Raw genomic sequence first — 18,024 nt, forward strand, 5'->3', positions numbered from 1 at the left:
CTACAGTTCGGCATGCAAAAAACAAGCCCTCATACAGCCACATCGACTGAAAAATAAAAAAGTTATGACTTTTGAAAAATGGAGAAGGAAATCCGCCAAACATCGTTGCGTCCTTAAGCCCAAAATAGGCCATGTCATTAAGGGGTTAAAGATAATTACCTTTCCTAACTTGTGCAGGCCCCAACTAGAGGGAAGGCTATTTTGGCCTTAAAGGGAATCTATCTCCAAACTGCAGGCATCATGTTATAGACCAGGGGGAGCTGAGCAGATTGCTGCATAGTTTTATGGAGAAAAATTCAGCATAACTTCTTTATTCATTTAAACTTCTACACATTCTGAGCTAAAAAGTCCAATGGGTGGTCCTATCAATGATTGACAGCCTTCCTGGTTTATATAGTCATACACAGATTGTTGTCAATCACTGATAGGACCGCCTATTGGACTGTTCAGCTCAGAATTCTCAGAAGTTTATATAAAAAAAGCAAGTTATACTGAATCTTTCCCAATAAACATATATATATATATCAATCTGCTCAGCTTCTCCCTTTCTACAACAAATTGCTTGCAGTTTTGACAGCATGTTAAATGCCTAATAAAAACGTAAAGGGGCAATAAACAACAAAAATAAAGCATTTAAACTACTAAAAACAAGAAAGCCGTAAAGAAACATTAGGCTGGGTTCACACAGGGCGGATTTGCCGTGGAAATTCCGCGCGGAATTTAACTGCAGCAAATCCAACTGCGGCCGCTAATCTCGGGATTAGCCAGCCATGTGGACGAGATTTCTCAGAAATCATGTTCACATGGGACGGCCAATCAGCTGCGGTAAGTCAGGCTGAGACTGCAGCTGCGGCGGCCGCAGCCGCGGTTTCAGAATATGCAGCATGTCTATTTTTGTTTTCTTTCCGCAGCGCTCTCCTCTATGGGAGCGCCGACCGCAGCGGAAGAGCGAGTGGCCGGGCTGCTTCAAAGCCGCCGCGGGTTTTTCCGCGGCGGTTCTCCCGGCGGAAATCTCATGGTTTTTGCTGCGCCCAAACTGCGGGATTTCCGGCGGGAATATGCCCGGTGTGAACCCAGCCTTAAAAAGCTATAAGGAAAAAAAAATATGCAAAAAGCAGCAAAAGAGGAGACAGAGAGACTCACTGCCAAAGAGAGTAAAACTTAACCTAAACTATTCTTCAACTATATAAATAAAAAAGGGTAAAACTGAAAAAAGTAATAAGGGAAAAATTGTAGAGGGCAATAAGAAAGCAAATCTGTTAACTATTTTTTTTTGCAAGTTTATTCACTCAGGAAAATAAAATGTCAGGTGAAGTGCAGAGTGATAAAGTAAACTCTATATAATCTCACTAGTTTAACGGCTCATTCACATGGGCGTATTTGCGCAGAGTATTGCGGGCATAATACACTGTACTGAATCCCCATTGATTTACTTTGTATTCAGACGAGTATATTTTTCATATGACTTTCAATTGCCTGAAAAAACACCACAGCATCTCTATTTTGGTGTGTATTACGCACCAAAATAGCCATTTAAAAACAATGGGGATCTTTAAATATGCACAAAACATTCATATTCACTGTGTGTTTGTGCAAGAAAGGAATTGGCGCATAGCAAATGTGGTGCAAACATTCAAAAAGGGGTCAAAAATGAACCTGATAGGCCGGTAAGTCTAACTTCTATAGTGCTGCAGCGTGCCGGATGGGGGTGGAGTTTGCAGATGATGTGAGCTGTAGTCTAGGCCAGATACGCTTTCGTGGCACTTCCCTGAAATGGTGGTGATTGCAGTTGGCAATAAAAACATTAGTAGTAGAGTAGGGATGATGATGTTGGTTGTGACGACAGTCCATGGCAAAGCCCGAGTGTGAGGTGGTTGGGTATAGATGCGCTCCCACCCTAGTCTCGCCACGAACAACGTTTATAGATATAGGGTTTGTTGGGGATTGCAGTCCCTACCCCTGGAGGGCAGTGTAGTAAGTGGTGCAGTGACGGTGGTCTTAGCTGAAAAGAAAAACCAGGAGTCAGGGTACGGGTGAAGCAATACAACTCGCTGTTTATTCCTAGGTTTCTTTTGGCAGTTAACATGTAGGTTCGCTTTTATATAGATATGCTTTGTGGAGTTTGAGGATTAGAGAATTTCTTCTTTTTTTCATAAATTCAATAGCTTTCTCCTCTATTAAAAACTCTTTATCTTTCTTCTGTAATCTTCTTTCTCTATCCTTCTTTATAAGTAGCTCTTTTCTTAGATCTTTCTTTTCTTAATACAGTCTTCCTTCTATATCTATCTTCTGTAATCTGTGTGCTATATCTTTCTGGCTATTATAATCATTTCTTATACTAAACTACACCTTTCCTTCTCACAGCACTATAAACTCCTTTATCTCTCCAATCACGGACCTCTTCTCACTGTTGCCCCGCTGTCTCCCAGTCAATCCCAAAGCTGTTGACATCTGGCAAAATGGCCAGTGGGGACCAGGACAGCTGACAGCCAATGGGGAAGCAAAGTGGTTGTCAGGCAGAATCTACTTTACCTTTTCTTCTCCAATCAACAAAAACCTAATATTATAAACATAAACATGCATACATATCTTAACCCTTTTCAGTCCACTGTCTGACGTCTAAAGACATTCTGATTGAAGGCTGTTCAGTTCCGATGTTGGAAGACGTCCGGCAGGGTATTTTTACGTCCGCTCTGTTGTTGGGGGCCTCTCCAACATGTCACATACCGCAGTACTGGCTCTGGCCAGCAGATGGTGTCATTGTATAATGGCAAAAAGAGAAACCCCCCCTAGGAAACCCTGAATCCAAAATTGGACTGCAAAGGGTTAAAACTAGCTAATATTCCTGGCTTCACCCAAGTTAATTTGGTAAAGGTGTTTCATTGTTGTTTGCAAAGAAAATTTTATGGAGCCATGGTTACTTCAGTGGAACTGAGGAATAAAATATATATACACATTGAGGAGCGTTAGGTTCTCCTCAGGCTGCATGTACCGAAGCCCCTCTACAGAATATGCCACCCCTCCCACTCTCCTCACTTTTTACCTTTAAAGTTAACACCCCTTTTTATGCTAATTTAACCCCAGACTGGAGGTTTCAGCCCCTTCTTAGCCTTAAAGGTATGCTCCAGCCCTGCAGTCCATGGCCGCTACCTTATATACTTTACATCCATTCAGTATATACACATAGAGGTGAGGTAGAGTCTCCTCAGTATATACACATAGAGGTGAGGTAGATTCTCCTCAGTATATACACATAGAGGTGCAGTAGATTCTCCTCGGTATATACACATAGAGGTGAGGTAGATTCTCCTCACTATATACACATAGAGGTGAGGTAGATTCTCCTCAGTATATACACATAGAGGTGCAGTAGATTCTCCTCAGTATACACACATAGAGGTGAGGTAGATTCTCCTCAGTATATACACATAGAGGTTCAGTAGATTCTCCTCACTATATACACATAGAGGTGAGGTAGATTCTCCTCAGTATATACACATAGAGGTGCAGTAGATTCTCCTCAGTATATACACATAGAGGTGCAGTAGATTCTCCTCAGTATATACACATAGAGGTGCAGTAGATTCTCCTCACTATATACACATAGAGGTGCAGTTGATTCTCCTCACTATATACACATAGAAGTGAGGTAGATTCTCCTTGGTATATACACATAGAGGTGCGGTAGATTCTCCTTGGTATATACACATAGAGGTGAGGTAGATTCTCCTTGGTATATACACATAGAGGTGAGGTAGATTCTCCTCGGTATGTACACATAGAGGTGCAGTAGATTCTCCTCAGTATATACACATAGCGGTGCAGTAGATTCTCCTCGGTATATACACATAGCGGTGCAGTAGATTCTCCTCAGTATATACACATAGAGGTGCAGTAGATTCTCCTCAGTATATACACATAGAGGTGCAGTAGATTCTCCTCAGTATATACACATAGAGGTGCAGTAGATTCTCCTCAGTATATACACATAGAGGTGAGGTAGATTCTCCTCACTATATACACATAGAGGTGAGGTAGATTCTCCTCACTATATACACATAGAGGTGAGGTAGATTCTCCTCACTATATACACATAGAGGTGAGGTAGATTCTCCTCACTATATACACATAGAGGTGAGGTAGATTCTCCTCACTATATACACATAGAGGTGAGGTAGATTCTCCTCACTATATACACAAAGAGGTGAGGTAGATTCTCCTCGGTATATACACATAGCGGTGAGGTAGATTCTCCTCGGTATATACACATAGCGGTGAGGTAGATTCTCCCCACTATATACACATAGATGTGAGGTAGATTCTCCTCACTACATACACATAGATGTGAGGTAGATTCTCCTCACTACATACACATAGATGTGAGGTAGATTCTCCTCAGTATATACACATAGATGTGAGGTAGATTCTCCTCACTATATACACATAGAGTTGAGGTAGATTCTCCTCAGTATATACACATAGAGTTGAGGTAGATTCTCCTCAGTATATACACATAGAGGTGAGGTAGAGTCTCCTCAGTATATACACATAGAGGTGAGGTAGAGTCTCCTCAGTATATACACATAGAGGTGTGGTAGATTCTCCTCAGAATATACACATAGAGGTGAGGTAGATTCTCCTCAGAATATACACATAGAGGTGAGGTAGATTCTCCTCAGTATATACACATAGAGGTGAGGTAGATTCTCCTCAGTATATACACATAGAGGTGCAGTAGATTCTCCTCAGTATATACACATAGAGGTGCAGTAGATTCTCCTCAGTATATACACATAGAGGTGCAGTAGATTCTCCTCAGTATATACACATAGAGGTGCAGTAGATTCTCCTCAGTATATACACATAGAGGTGAGGTAGATTCTCCTCAGTATATACACATAGAGGTGAGGTAGATTCTCCTCACTATATACACATAGAGGTGAGGTAGATTCTCCTCACTATATACACATAGAGGTGAGGTAGATTCTCCTCACTATATACACATAGAGGTGAGGTAGATTCTCCTCACTATATACACAAAGAGGTGAGGTAGATTCTCCTCGGTATATACACATAGCGGTGAGGTAGATTCTCCTCGGTATATACACATAGCGGTGAGGTAGATTCTCCTCGGTATATACACATAGCGGTGAGGTAGATTCTCCTCGGTATATACACATAGCGGTGAGGTAGATTCTCCCCACTATATACACATAGATGTGAGGTAGATTCTCCTCACTACATACACATAGATGTGAGGTAGATTCTCCTCAGTATATACACATAGATGTGAGGTAGATTCTCCTCACTATATACACATAGAGTTGAGGTAGATTCTCCTCACTATATACACATAGAGTTGAGGTAGATTCTCCACAGTATATACACATAGAGTTGAGGTAGATTCTCCACAGTATATACACATAGAGTTGAGGTAGATTCTCCACAGTATATACACATAGAGTTGAGGTAGAGTCTCCTCAGTATATACACATAGAGGTGAGGTAGAGTCTCCTCAGTATATACACATAGCGGTGAGGTAGATTCTCCTCAGTATTCACAAATAGAGGTGAGGTAGAGATTCCTCAGTATATACACATAGAGGTGAGGTAGAGTCTCCTCAGTATATACACATAGAGGTGAGGTAGATTCTCCTCAGTATATACACATAGAGGTGAGGTAGATTCTCCTCAGTATATACACATAGAGGTGCAGTAGATTCTCCTCAGTATATACACATAGAGGTGCAGTAGATTCTCCTCAGTATATACACATAGAGGTGAGGTAGATTCTCCTCAGTATATACACATAGATGTGAGGTAGATTCTCCTCACTATATACACATAGAGTTGAGGTAGATTCTCCTCACTATATACACATAGAGTTGAGGTAGATTCTCCTCACTATATACACATAGAGTTGAGGTAGATTCTCCACAGTATATACACATAGAGTTGAGGTAGATTCTCCTAAGTATATACACATAGCGGTGAGGTAGATTCTCCTCAGTATTTACACATAGAGGTGAGGTAGAGTCTCCTCAGTATATACACATAGAGGTGAGGTAGAGTCTCCTCAGTATATACACATAGAGGTGAGGTAGATTCTCCTCAGTATATACACATAGAGGTGAGGTAGATTCTCCTCAGTATATACACATAGAGGTGAGGTAGATTCTCCTCAGTATATACACATAGAGGTGCAGTAGATTCTCCTCAGTATATACACAGAGGTGAGGTAGATTCTCCTCAGTATATACACATAGAGGTGAGGTAGATTCTCCTCAGTATATACACATAGAGGTGCGGTAGATTCTCCTCAGTATATACACATAGAGGTGCAGTAGATTCTCCTCAGTATATACACAGAGGTGAGGTAGATTCTCCTCAGTATATACACATAGAGGTGAGGTAGATTCTCCTCAGTATATACACATAGAGGTGAGGTAGATTCTCCTCAGTATATACACATAGAGGTGCAGTAGAGTCTCCTCAGTATATACACATAGAGGTGAGGTGGATTCTCCTCAGTATATACACATAGAGGTGCAGTAGATTCTCCTCAGTATATACACAGAGGTGAGGTAGATTCTCCTCAGTATATACACACAGAGGTGAGGTAGATTCTCCTCAGTACTAATCATTTCCCTAGGGTTTATGGTTTCTGAGACAAGATCTATGTTAGGTATTGCAGATTTTCTGTTTTTCACGCTTAGAATTGAATATTGAAGTTGCAACCTCTTTGCTTTTCCTATTAGGATGTAAAGAATGGTCGTGGCTAATTTCACGTTTGGACGACACTGGGAAGTTACATAACATAGGGGTGCACTTACTTTTGCACTTGGCATTGAATAATCAAGTTGTGACCCCTCTACTTTTCCTATTTAAAACAAATAAAACCTTTTGTAGTGCCTATTCTGTGCCCACTACAGTCCTGAAGTGTCGGCCTCACTGGGCTCACCGCTGTGCCTAGTGGTGGGCTGCAGTGTTACACGTCGTGTTGACATGACATTGATAGAGGTAGTGGGAGACCAGGGACAGGCAAGGTGAGTGTTACTCCTGTTTTGTCATTTTGTGAGACTATTGTCTGTTTACAAAAATATCGTGATGGGAAGAAAAAATTCTTGTACAGATAGTAATGTCTTTTCTGTTCTGCGGTAATGTGCAGTATAACTGATTCCAGAGAATAGCAAGAGTGACATGGGGCTAAATCAGACTTAAAGGGGTTATCCAACACCACAAACGTTTCTCTCTGAATTGCTGATGGTTGGACTGTGCTGGAAATCTTTTCATGGTGGGATACATTAATGTGCGGCTCACTGAGTCGTCAGCAGATTCTGGGTGCTGTCAAGCGGATGGTGTATGCAGATAATGAGCAGCCACCAAACAATGGGAAAAGAAAACTGCACATTAAGTGTGCAGGATGTCCACTGCCTTTGTGCCAAAGGTGACGAAATTGTGTGTCATAATTAAAGCTCCGACGATCGGGCATGGCAGGAGCAGTTGAGGTAATGCTTGTGAAAGCCCCAGGGATGTGATGCTGCAATAATACTGCTGAGTTTCTAAGCAGTTTTTACAGCATTGCAGGACAGAAAAAACAAATATGCCGAAGCAGCTTTAATTAGTAATAATATTTTAGGCATTATCACGCAAACACGTATACGGGGCAAATAATTCTCATTCTCGATTTCCTGACAATCATAATAAAAAAAAGCATATTCTAGTTTCTTCTGCTATTGAAAATAATGTATGCAAAGCAATCTCTAAATCAGGGGTGACTCCCAAAGTTAGAATGAAAGTCTTCTGAAATGCTAATTAGAAATGTTTGTACATGTAGCAGTTCTGTATCTATTGCTGTTCTCTCTGTGTGGCAGATGAAGCCCATTGAAACTTGTGATTCACTTAAACGAGTCAATTCTGTGTACACTGCCACTATATGTTCATGCACACTTAGGACTCATTCTCACGGTCCTACACGTAGAATGTAGTGGATCACGCCGCGTTTTACCCTCGTGGGAGCCGGCGGTGAGGCTGCTTTTATTGCATACGGCAGTGATTGTGCACTGCGTAGGACCCCGCTGTGTCTTATAGGGGTATTTTATATGCAACGCTGCCCATACGCAATGTATTGCATATGGACAGCGTTGAATACGCAACCCATAGAGAACAATAGGGCTGTACGTGCATAATATGCTGTGAAATAGAACATGCTGTGTTCTTTTTCACGCGCAATGTATATACACTAATGTGAATTGTCTTAATGAAAATCAATGTACTTTCATTAACTCCATTCACCACATATTATGCGTGCGATATACGCAGCAAAATCACACTCGCGGGAATGAGCCCTTAGGCGGTGAGCCGGTTATTGCTACATACGGCAACGATTCTGCACTATGCATGACAGAGTATCTCACGCACGCTGTCATGCTGACCAGTTTCTTTCTTTTTTTCTATCTAGCAGCGTTGCGTATGCAACGTATTGCGTATGGACAGCATTGTATATGCTACCCATAGAAAACAATAGGGCTGACTGTGCGTGATATGCTGTGAAATAGAGCATGCTGCGATATTTTTCCCGTGTGTAACTACACGCAATGTATACACTCTGGTGTGAATGGATCAATGAAAATCAATGTACTTTAATTGACTCCATTTACCATGTATTGGGTGGGCGTGCATCCTTCACATAATATGTGGTGAAACCATGGCTGTGTGAATGAGCCCTCAGAATGACAAAAAGCAATATCACGATAATCAATAGAAAGTAATTGTGTTGACACCTTCTTATCAGGTATCCATTATGCTTTGACAGCCAGTGGGATCCATAAATCTGTAAGATCGTCTGTATGGACGTAAACGGAAGGATGCAGAGCAGTAAATGTCCTTATTTCTGAAGCTCTGTTCACAGCCTCTGTCGCAGACTGTCAGGCCCCCTGTCCACGGCCGAGGCGGAATATCGTCCCCCACTAGCAATATTTCGCTGCAGGGGACGAGGGGGGAGAGCTGTCAGGTCTCTGCGGTGAGCCTTTGTAACAGATAGGCTCACCACGGAGAATCGCGGCATGCCGCGATTTAAATCCCACGAGTGGAGAATCGCTATGATTCTCCGCTCGTGGACACCGGTGCTGCGCTTTCAATAGCAACGCTATGGAAAGCTTCAGACAGCGTGAATCATCATCCGTGGACAGGAGCCCTTAGAGGGGTCAGAGAAAAGGCTCTGCATGCTGCTTTTTGTTTTTTCTCCTAAATGATGGACACCATGACTGGCCCTATTAAGTCAACAGGGTCCATTTACCGCTTTTTGTGTCCATTGTGTGACTGCAGCACGCTATACTTTCCATATTACTTCTATGATGGAACAGAAAACCATAAATGTATAAGGTTCCGTTCACATCTGGGATTTACCTTCTGCCCCAAAAAAATGCAAGAACCAGAAGCTACTAGCTGTAGCGGGCCTGCTTATGTATTTTGCTTCACGTCAGCAGAAGTTGTATGCTGGAATGTGGGAGGACAGTGCTGGAAGGATTGGCGGCCGGGTGGGAGCTTGCTGTGACTAATAAGGGAAGCGGAGGAGGCAATGTTTTGACTGCGGGGTACCGTCTGTTTTTATTCCTAAGTGCGCTCTCTTTTTGGACCCAGTATGAATTTTTTTCTTTTTTTTTTTTTTAAACTCATTTTTTCTAAAACTTCACTCATGTGTATGACCTCATTCAAAAGAACGGGGTTCGTATTCGTGCGTCCCGCAACGCACAAATCTCACATAGTTTTCTCGCCAGTGTGAAGGCGGCTTAAGGATGATCCTGTTATGATGTCTCCGCAGCTCCTAGTCTAGTAGGCGAAAGAGTCATATTTCAGGGGTAAAATCTAGAGGAGTCGCCATCACCTCTGGCAAAGTTCCCACAACCTCGGACCAAAACTGCCTCAACACTACAATCCCAGATAAGAAGCCAAAAGTCGACATGAGAATTCTGACATCTGTAACAGTCTACACATTTTATATAATCGCATCTGCGTTTATTAACTCTAATGTATAATATGCATTTGAATCAATTTATTGTTAGCGGCAGTAAAAACATATCTCTCCATATCGCATCAGACAAGGACAGAATTAGATTTTGCCATTTAGCCTTAGCTGGCAATGACTACAGGGAAATCTTGGCTTTAACAACGTGTACAGTGCAGAGATTAGGCCAGATGAGTCCTGAAGCTTCTAATTAGGGGATATAGACACTAACTGTCCGGGGAATGGGAACTGAGTGGCCACTGCATACCTCAGTTGGAGGTACCTATAAAAACCAGTGCGAGGCATCTGCTCAAAGGAAAGAAATGCTTCACCCTCAAACAAGTGCAACGCGGTGGACACATGTGGCTCTCACAAAATTTGGAACCCAGTAGATGATGTAAGTGAACAAGCTATGACTATATTAGGAACCTTCCTATATTAGATAACCAAAGAGCAGTATCAGGTCTGCCAAACTTGGATTGCCAACCTATGACTGGGAATAAGACCACTAATGGGCTTATTACCCTCCAGAAAGGTCCTGTAATTCTGTAAGTTAACCCCTTAGTGACGAAACCTGTTTGCGTCTTAGTGACGGAGCCAAATTTTGGAAATCTGACATCTGTCACTTTAACTTAGAATAACTCCGTAAAGGTTTGCATATCCAAGTGATTCTGACATTGTTTTTTCGCCACATGTTGTACTTCATTTAGGTGGTAAAAACAGACCTATAGAATTTATGTATATTTATTAAAAGTGCCAAAATTGGGAAAATTTTGATAAAATATTAATTTTTCACATTTTCAACTGTAATATCTCAAATATATGCAAACATACCGTACAAATTTTTGATAGGATATATATTTCCATCCGTTTACTTTGTTCTGGGAGCACATTTCAAAAACTTTAGTGTTTATTTTTAACCATTTAGGAAACGTACAAATTTAACATTGATTTTTAACATTTTGAGGACTATTTTGTTTTCTTGCACCAAGCCAAGATTGCAAAGGCTCATAGGTGTCAGAATGATAGATACCCCCAGAACTAACCCCATTTTAAAAACTAAACCCCCTAAATATATTCACTGAGGGGGGTCAGGAGTATTTTGACCCCATAGATTTTTTTTTTTAAGAGTTAATGCAATTTAGAGGAGAAAAAATAAAATTTCATATTTTTGCAAGTATGTCATTTTAAAGCGCACATGAAAATGAAGACTTTCACCCCAAAATAGATACCCCTGTTTGTCATGTGTTCAGAAACATACCCACTGTGGCACTTATATTATATCCATATGCACAATGGGGCCCATACCCAAAGGCGCATTGAAATTCAACCGGTTTTAACTTTTACGTGACAGCCGTTATCCATTGGATAACGTTAATCACATGACCAGAGACCACTCACTGCAGCCCTCGGTCACTGCTCCAAGCTCTCGGCTACCTTTAGTAGAGATTTTAACTTTTCTGGGCCCTCCCCAGCTTCTGCACTTGCATCTGCCGTTTTTCCAATGGGCGAGGCAGAGAACCCGCCGGAGGCCTTGGATAAGTAATTTCTCCTCCCTTCATGGTTCAGATCCATGACTGGAGGTGAAATTTTCACTTTTTTCGTCTTACCAGGGACCGCGTACCACAACTCCCTGTGAAATCTTCAGGCTCTCGGCTACGTTTGGTAGCCAGGAGATTTTAAATTACCAGGGCAATCCACTGCTTTTGCACATGCGTCCGCCATTTTGGCAACAGACTCATGCAGAGAAGTCCGGCGTAAGGTTTGTGGATAAATCTGGGGGCCTTGGGTACGTAATTTCATCCTCCCTTATAGATATGATCCATGAGGGGAAATGAAACTTTTTTTTAACTTTACATGATCGTTGTTATCCATTGAATAACAGTGATCATGTGACCGGGAAGTGCATACAGCGGTCCCTGGTGATATCTCTCTGCTGTCGGCTACACTTGCTAGCCGGGAGCAAAGGGATTTTAAATATCCTGGGGTGCAAGACCCTCTGTGCTCAGAAGATGACGTAAGGTCATAGAAGGACCATATCACCGCTGGAGATTGTGGAGGATGGGGATGAGTATTTTCACCTTCCCTCATGGATTCGATCCGTATGGGGAGGTGAAACTTTAACTTTATTTAACTTTTTTGAACTTTTTCGTGATCACAGTAATCCAATGGATAGTGGTGCTCACGGGCCCGGGGACCGCTCACCCTATCCCCTGCTCCGCCCCCGTCACGTGCCGATTCCAGCCAATCAGGAGGCTGGAACCGGCACACGTCATGGGGCGGAGCTACGCGATGATGCGTACAAGGGGGCGGAGCCAAAACGCAGATGCTTCCAAGACCAGCCGAAGGGAGAAGATGCATCTGCGCAAGCGCGTCTAAAAAAGCAAGAAGACACCGAAGTTAGACGGAACCATGGCAACGGGGACGCTAGCAACGGAGCAGGTAAGTGAATAACTTCTGTATGGCTCATATTTAATGCACGATGTATATTACAAAGTGCATTAATATGGCCATACAGAAGTGTATAACCCCACTTGCTGCCGCGAGACAACCCCTTTAATTTAGTTGCCATCAATATGAATTTTTAGGATTCCCCTTTTGAATACAATCTTTTTTTTTTTTCATTTCACTAAATTTTATGTAAAGTGTTCCTTGGTCGCGCGAATTTGGGCCTGTGATGAAGACCGCTTTTTGTTAAATGGAAGCCAGTCCTGCGATTTATCTGGTCTCCGTGGGTTTGACTCCTAAAACCAGCCGCAACGGGATAAATTTACTAACACGACAGCCATTCATTTTTGGCCGATTGTGTGTATTAGAGCTCTTTGTGACTTTCTCTGGCTCAAAGAAATCATTTTTGAGCAAGGAAACCCTCCTCTATAATGTTCATGCGCTCTACTGTCATGTATGAAAAGGGCTTTAAATCCTATTGAAAAAGGGAAAGTATAGTGTGGAACATGGATCAGAATCATTGATTGTGATGAATTTTCTAGACCGTACCATGACACATATTTGGTGGAAAAGCCCGTGTTCTATAGCTACCAATGACAGACAGTGAATAATATTCAGTTTAATACTAGAGATGAGCGAGCACCAAAATGCTCGAGTGCTCGTTACTCGAGTCGAACTTTCAGTGATGCTCGAGAGTTCGTTTCGAGTAACGAACCCCATTGAAGTCAATGAGAGACTCGAGCATTTTTGTATATGACTGGTGCTCCGCTAAGGTTTTCATTTGTGAAAATCTTATCAAATCACCAAAGTCATGTAAAAAACACAGAAATGGATAGGGCAGGCGAGGAGCAACATGCAGGGCTGCATTTCGGGCTCTGAGGTCTCACTATTAAGCCACAATAGTGGCAAGAGTGAGGACCCCCCCTCCCCCCCGCACTGTCAGCATAACGATCGTTCTCCTCTGCCACAGCTGTAACAGCTGTGGCAGAGAAGAACAATGTTAGCCCATTGAATTCAATGGAGCCGGCAATACAGCCGACTCCATTGAAAGCAATGGGCTGCCAGCGAGCGCGGGATGAATTTTCGGGAAGGGCTTAAAAACATAAGCCCTTACCTGAAAAAGAAAGATTTTAGTGTAAAAAAGAATAAAAATGCAGGCATTCTCTTCAATGGAGCCGCTGCTGCTGAAGACAATGGTCCGCTGGCACACCTGAATTCTTTTTCGGGGAAGGACTTTACATATAAGCCATTCCCTGGAAATGAATTAAAAGTGATTTAAAAAACAAAAAAAAATAGATACCTCCCTTCAGCTGCCGGGGCACAGCCGCGTGTTCTCCTGCTGTCCCCTGCACTGTGGTGCTGAACTGCTGTCATTCAGCTGAGAGCTGCGCTGAGCCAATCAGAGGCAACACTCACTCACCCATTCATGAATTCATGAATGGGTGTGAGTGAGATTTGCCTCTGATTGGCTCAGCGCTGAGCCAATCAGGGGCATGTCTGACTCACACCCACTGCAGGCCAGCCGCGCTGAACTCCGTCTGCCGGGACAAGGTGAGTATATATATATTTTTTATTTTTGCAGGGAAGGGCTTATATATTTAAGCCCTTCCCGACAATTCATCCCGCGATCGCCGGCAGCCCATTGCTTTCAATGGAGCCGGCTGTATTGCCGGCTCCATTGAATTCAATGATCAGTGCTCGTTTAATCGAGACGAGTACCGCGTGGTGCTCTTCTCGAGTAACGAGCATCTCGAGCACCCTAATACTCGAACGAGCATCAAGCTCGGACGAGTATGCTCGCTCATCTCTATTTAAGGGGGTTGTCCCGCGCCGAAACGGGTTTTTTTTTTTTTCAACCCCCCCCCCCCGTTCGGCGCGAGACAACCCCGATGCAGGGAAGTAAAGAAAGTTTATCGGAGCGCTTACCTTAATCCCCGCGCTCCGGTGACTTCAATACTTACCGCTGAAGATGGCCGCCGGGATCCTCTGTCTTCGTGGACCGCAGCTCTTCTGTGCGGTCCACTGCCGATTCCAGCCTCCTGATTGGCTGGAATCGGCACGTGACGGGGCGGAGCTACACGGAGCCGCTCTCTGGCACGAGCGGCTCCATAGAAGACTGCTGAAGACCCGGACTGCGCAAGCGCGGCTAATTTGGCCATCGGAGGCCAAAAATTAGTCGGCACCATGGAGACGAGGACGCCAGCAACGGAGCAGGTAAGTAAAAAACTTTTTATAACTTCTGTATGGCTCATAATTAATGCACAATGTATATTACAAAGTGCATTATTATGGCCATACAGAAGTGTATAGACCCACTTGCTGCCTCGGGACAACCCCTTTAATACGTATTCCTTCAGAGGAGGGGAACTTTTTATCCGTAGAATCGAATAGAAGTGAAGTTTATATGTTCCAGCTCTTATGATTATTGTAAGGAACTGCCGTTTACTGTTTTTTTTTTGTTTCTTTTTGTAGTTTCAAAGAAACCAGACAAGACGATGTGTGGCTCGTCGATGTAAGTCGTCTTAACTTCAATTTATGTAAAATGTACATATTCTCATTTCATTTCTGTCTGTATGTACTCCAAAATGGTACCAATAGAAGGTGCAGGATGCTCCTCAAAAAAAGCCCTCACACCACTATGTGAATGAAAAAATGTAAGTTCTGGCGGTCAGAAGATAGTGACAAACTAATTTATTAATTTATTTGTTTCTTAAGATTTTATTTTTTAAAAGTAGTACAGCAGAAAAAAAACTAAATAAATTTAGTATTTCTTTAATTGTACTGGTTCACAGAACAAAGTTATCATGTTGTTTTTGCTGGAGTGTGTACACTGTAGAAGCACCCCCCCCCCCCCCCCGCCCCCTCAAGATGGCGAAATTGCGCTTTTTTTTCCCATTTTACCCTGCTTAGAATTAAAAAAAAATGTTTTTAGTATATTATATGGTACATTACATAGTACCGTTAAAAAATACAACTCCTCCCACAAAAAACAAGCTACATTGAGTTATGATAGTTGATAAAATTTGGAAGGAAAAAAAAGGGGCTGCGTCCTTGGGGAGTTAATTGTCGCAGTCAGTTCTGACAGCAGCTTTTAAATATCCCATTCGAGCGACAATCTCGCTCAATCGGGACATTTACATGTCTGGGTATCAATGATTATTTGCCTATTAAGACATATCACATCTTAATAGGACAGCTGTTAAAATACATTATTGCATTACACTGAATAAGCAATCAAATGATCGCAAGTTCAAGTCCCCTATTGAGACAAAAATAAAAGTAAAAATAAATTAAATAAGACTTTTTAATTGTTACAGAAAATTAAAAATATTAAGTTTAAAAAAAAAACAAAACAATTTTCCCAGGTGTCACATCAATTAATTAAAAAAGTAAACATTGGTAGCACTGCATCTATAAAGGTCTAGTTTATTAAAATATCACATTAATAACCCCATAAGGTGAACGCCGTTAAAAAAAAAAAAAAAAAAGGGCTCAATACCAGGATTGTGCTTTTTTATTTTTTGTCACCTCATTTCCAAGAAATACATTTCACAAAAAGCTATCAAAAAGTTGTATGTACACCAAAATGGTAGCAATAAAAACTACAGCCCCCTGTTGATGGAAAAATAAAATAAATGGGAGTGTGGTGGGGGTAGAAGATGACGACAGATAGCAACTGTTTTTTATTAAGAAAAGGTATTTTATTTTATAAAGAAATGCTACATAAAAACTATATAAATTTGGTATCACTGTGATTGTTCTGACCCACAGAATAAAGATAACATGTCATTTTTTTGCACAGTGAACATTGTAAAATTAAACCCCATCCTCAATTAGGTCTTTTCCCCTTTGCCCCACTTAGAAATTCTTTTTTTAATACACCATATGGTCTGTTAAATGTTACCATTAAAGAATACAACTTGTCATGCAAATAACAGGCCCTCATGTAGATATGTCACCAGAAAAACAAAAGTTACAAATGAAAGTGGGAATACCCGAACTGCAGGATATGACCCCGACACAAGAGCATCAATAACCCTTGGTCGTGAAGGTCTTAAAGGGGTTTTCCGTGGAGACTTTCCCCCACCCCCAAAACAGGCTGTGTACAGTAGTAATATAGGAGAAAGATATACTTATCTTCCCCACTTTTCCACCACTTTCATTTCACATGTGTCCAGTCCTCCCTTGTCTTCACTTCTGGATTATGTCATCGACACCAGGGCCGTGTGACCACTCCAGCTAATTACTGGCTCAGGTGTCCTGATGTCTTCACTCCCCACCCAGAAGTGAAGATGAGTGGGGAGCAGAATGTAATCAGCGAGGCAGGGAAGTATGTCCTCTTTTATGCACACTGAGCCAGTTTTTTGTGGAAAATACATGGACAAGCCATTGATTATATTTGGCACTTACAAGTGGAAAAAATTTAATTTCCCCTGTGGTGTTACCACAGAGCAATTCAACACTTGTTGCTTGAAATATTACTTCAGATCACTGGGGTATGGGGGAGGGGTACCAGGATCAGGTTACCTGGCAATCCTCTTATTTCTGAAGGGACCAAAAAAAGCATTCTTAAAAGCGGCCAACTTCTTGAAATCAACTTAAGGGCTTATTCACAGGAGCGTATATCGGCTGCCATTTTCACGGCCGGACGATTTACGCTACCATCTGAGCTGTCTTCCCCCTTTGGTCCCCCTCACCGACTCACTGCCTCTCTGCTCCTTTCCGGCTGTTTGCAGTGAGAGAGAGCCGATATACGCTCCTGTAAATAAGCCCTTAAATTCATGAATGCTAAATCTGTATGTCTTTACAATTCATTACCTTATTTGTGCTAAAAAGAAAAAAATCCAGTGATTTTAGAGCTTATTATATTAACGGATATTCCAGTAAAAAGTAGCTTAAAAATTTTTTAAAACCCCCTTCAGACTCTCAACAGTTATGTAGAGAAATTGTATTCATGAACTAAGTTTTCTTGCCCTAGTTCTATGCACCTTGGTGTGGCCACTGCAAGAAACTTGAGCCTGTTTGGAATGAGGTTGGCAGTGAGATGAGGTCAAGCGGTTCACCTGTGAGAGTCGGAAAGATGGATGCAACAGTTCATTCAAGTAAGTGTCTACATTTTGAATACATTTCTTAAAGGGCCACTTTGGTGATTCTTTTTTTCCTTTCATTATGTAATTTAGTCCCCCCGTATACATAAGTCAGCTAGTACGGTATTACCTCGGTTAGTTACTGCTTTCTGCTGGAAAATTCCTAGAGTGTTTCTCTTCAGTCGTGTTTTGAGCACTGTCAATAAGTCACTAATTTAGTCACCAGAACTTCTTGTATGATGAAAGTGCCTGGTCTGTACCACGCAGGCTCTTCACTGGGGGGGGGGGTCATAAACTCCTATCACAGTTACTGCTGGTGATTGGAGGCTCTTGTCCCACAATTAGAAACATGAAAATTAATCTTTCATTATAACTGTATAATTTATAGTCTTTAGTTTATTTAGGTGAATATAGAAAGTAAGAAGTGTCCTCCCAGTCGATAGAGATGATCTAGATCAGTGATGGCGAACCTTTTAGAGACCCG

At 42.0% G+C, this 18,024-nt stretch overlaps 1 protein-coding gene across 1 annotated transcript in view; it reads left to right on the plus strand.

Annotated features, from left to right (window-relative positions):
- Window positions 1–18,024, plus strand: part of TMX3 (thioredoxin related transmembrane protein 3) — an 81,275-nt gene that overhangs the window by 12,216 nt on the left and 51,035 nt on the right. The window contains exons 3-4 of the mRNA XM_066579500.1: window positions 14,926–14,965; window positions 17,432–17,555. Coding sequence (XP_066435597.1) covers window positions 14,926–14,965; window positions 17,432–17,555 — 164 coding nt within the window. The remainder of the gene's footprint in view (window positions 1–14,925; window positions 14,966–17,431; window positions 17,556–18,024) is intronic.

This window comes from Eleutherodactylus coqui, chromosome 9, assembly GCF_035609145.1.
Source record: "Eleutherodactylus coqui strain aEleCoq1 chromosome 9, aEleCoq1.hap1, whole genome shotgun sequence".
NCBI classification, from domain to species: domain Eukaryota; kingdom Metazoa; phylum Chordata; class Amphibia; order Anura; family Eleutherodactylidae; genus Eleutherodactylus; species Eleutherodactylus coqui.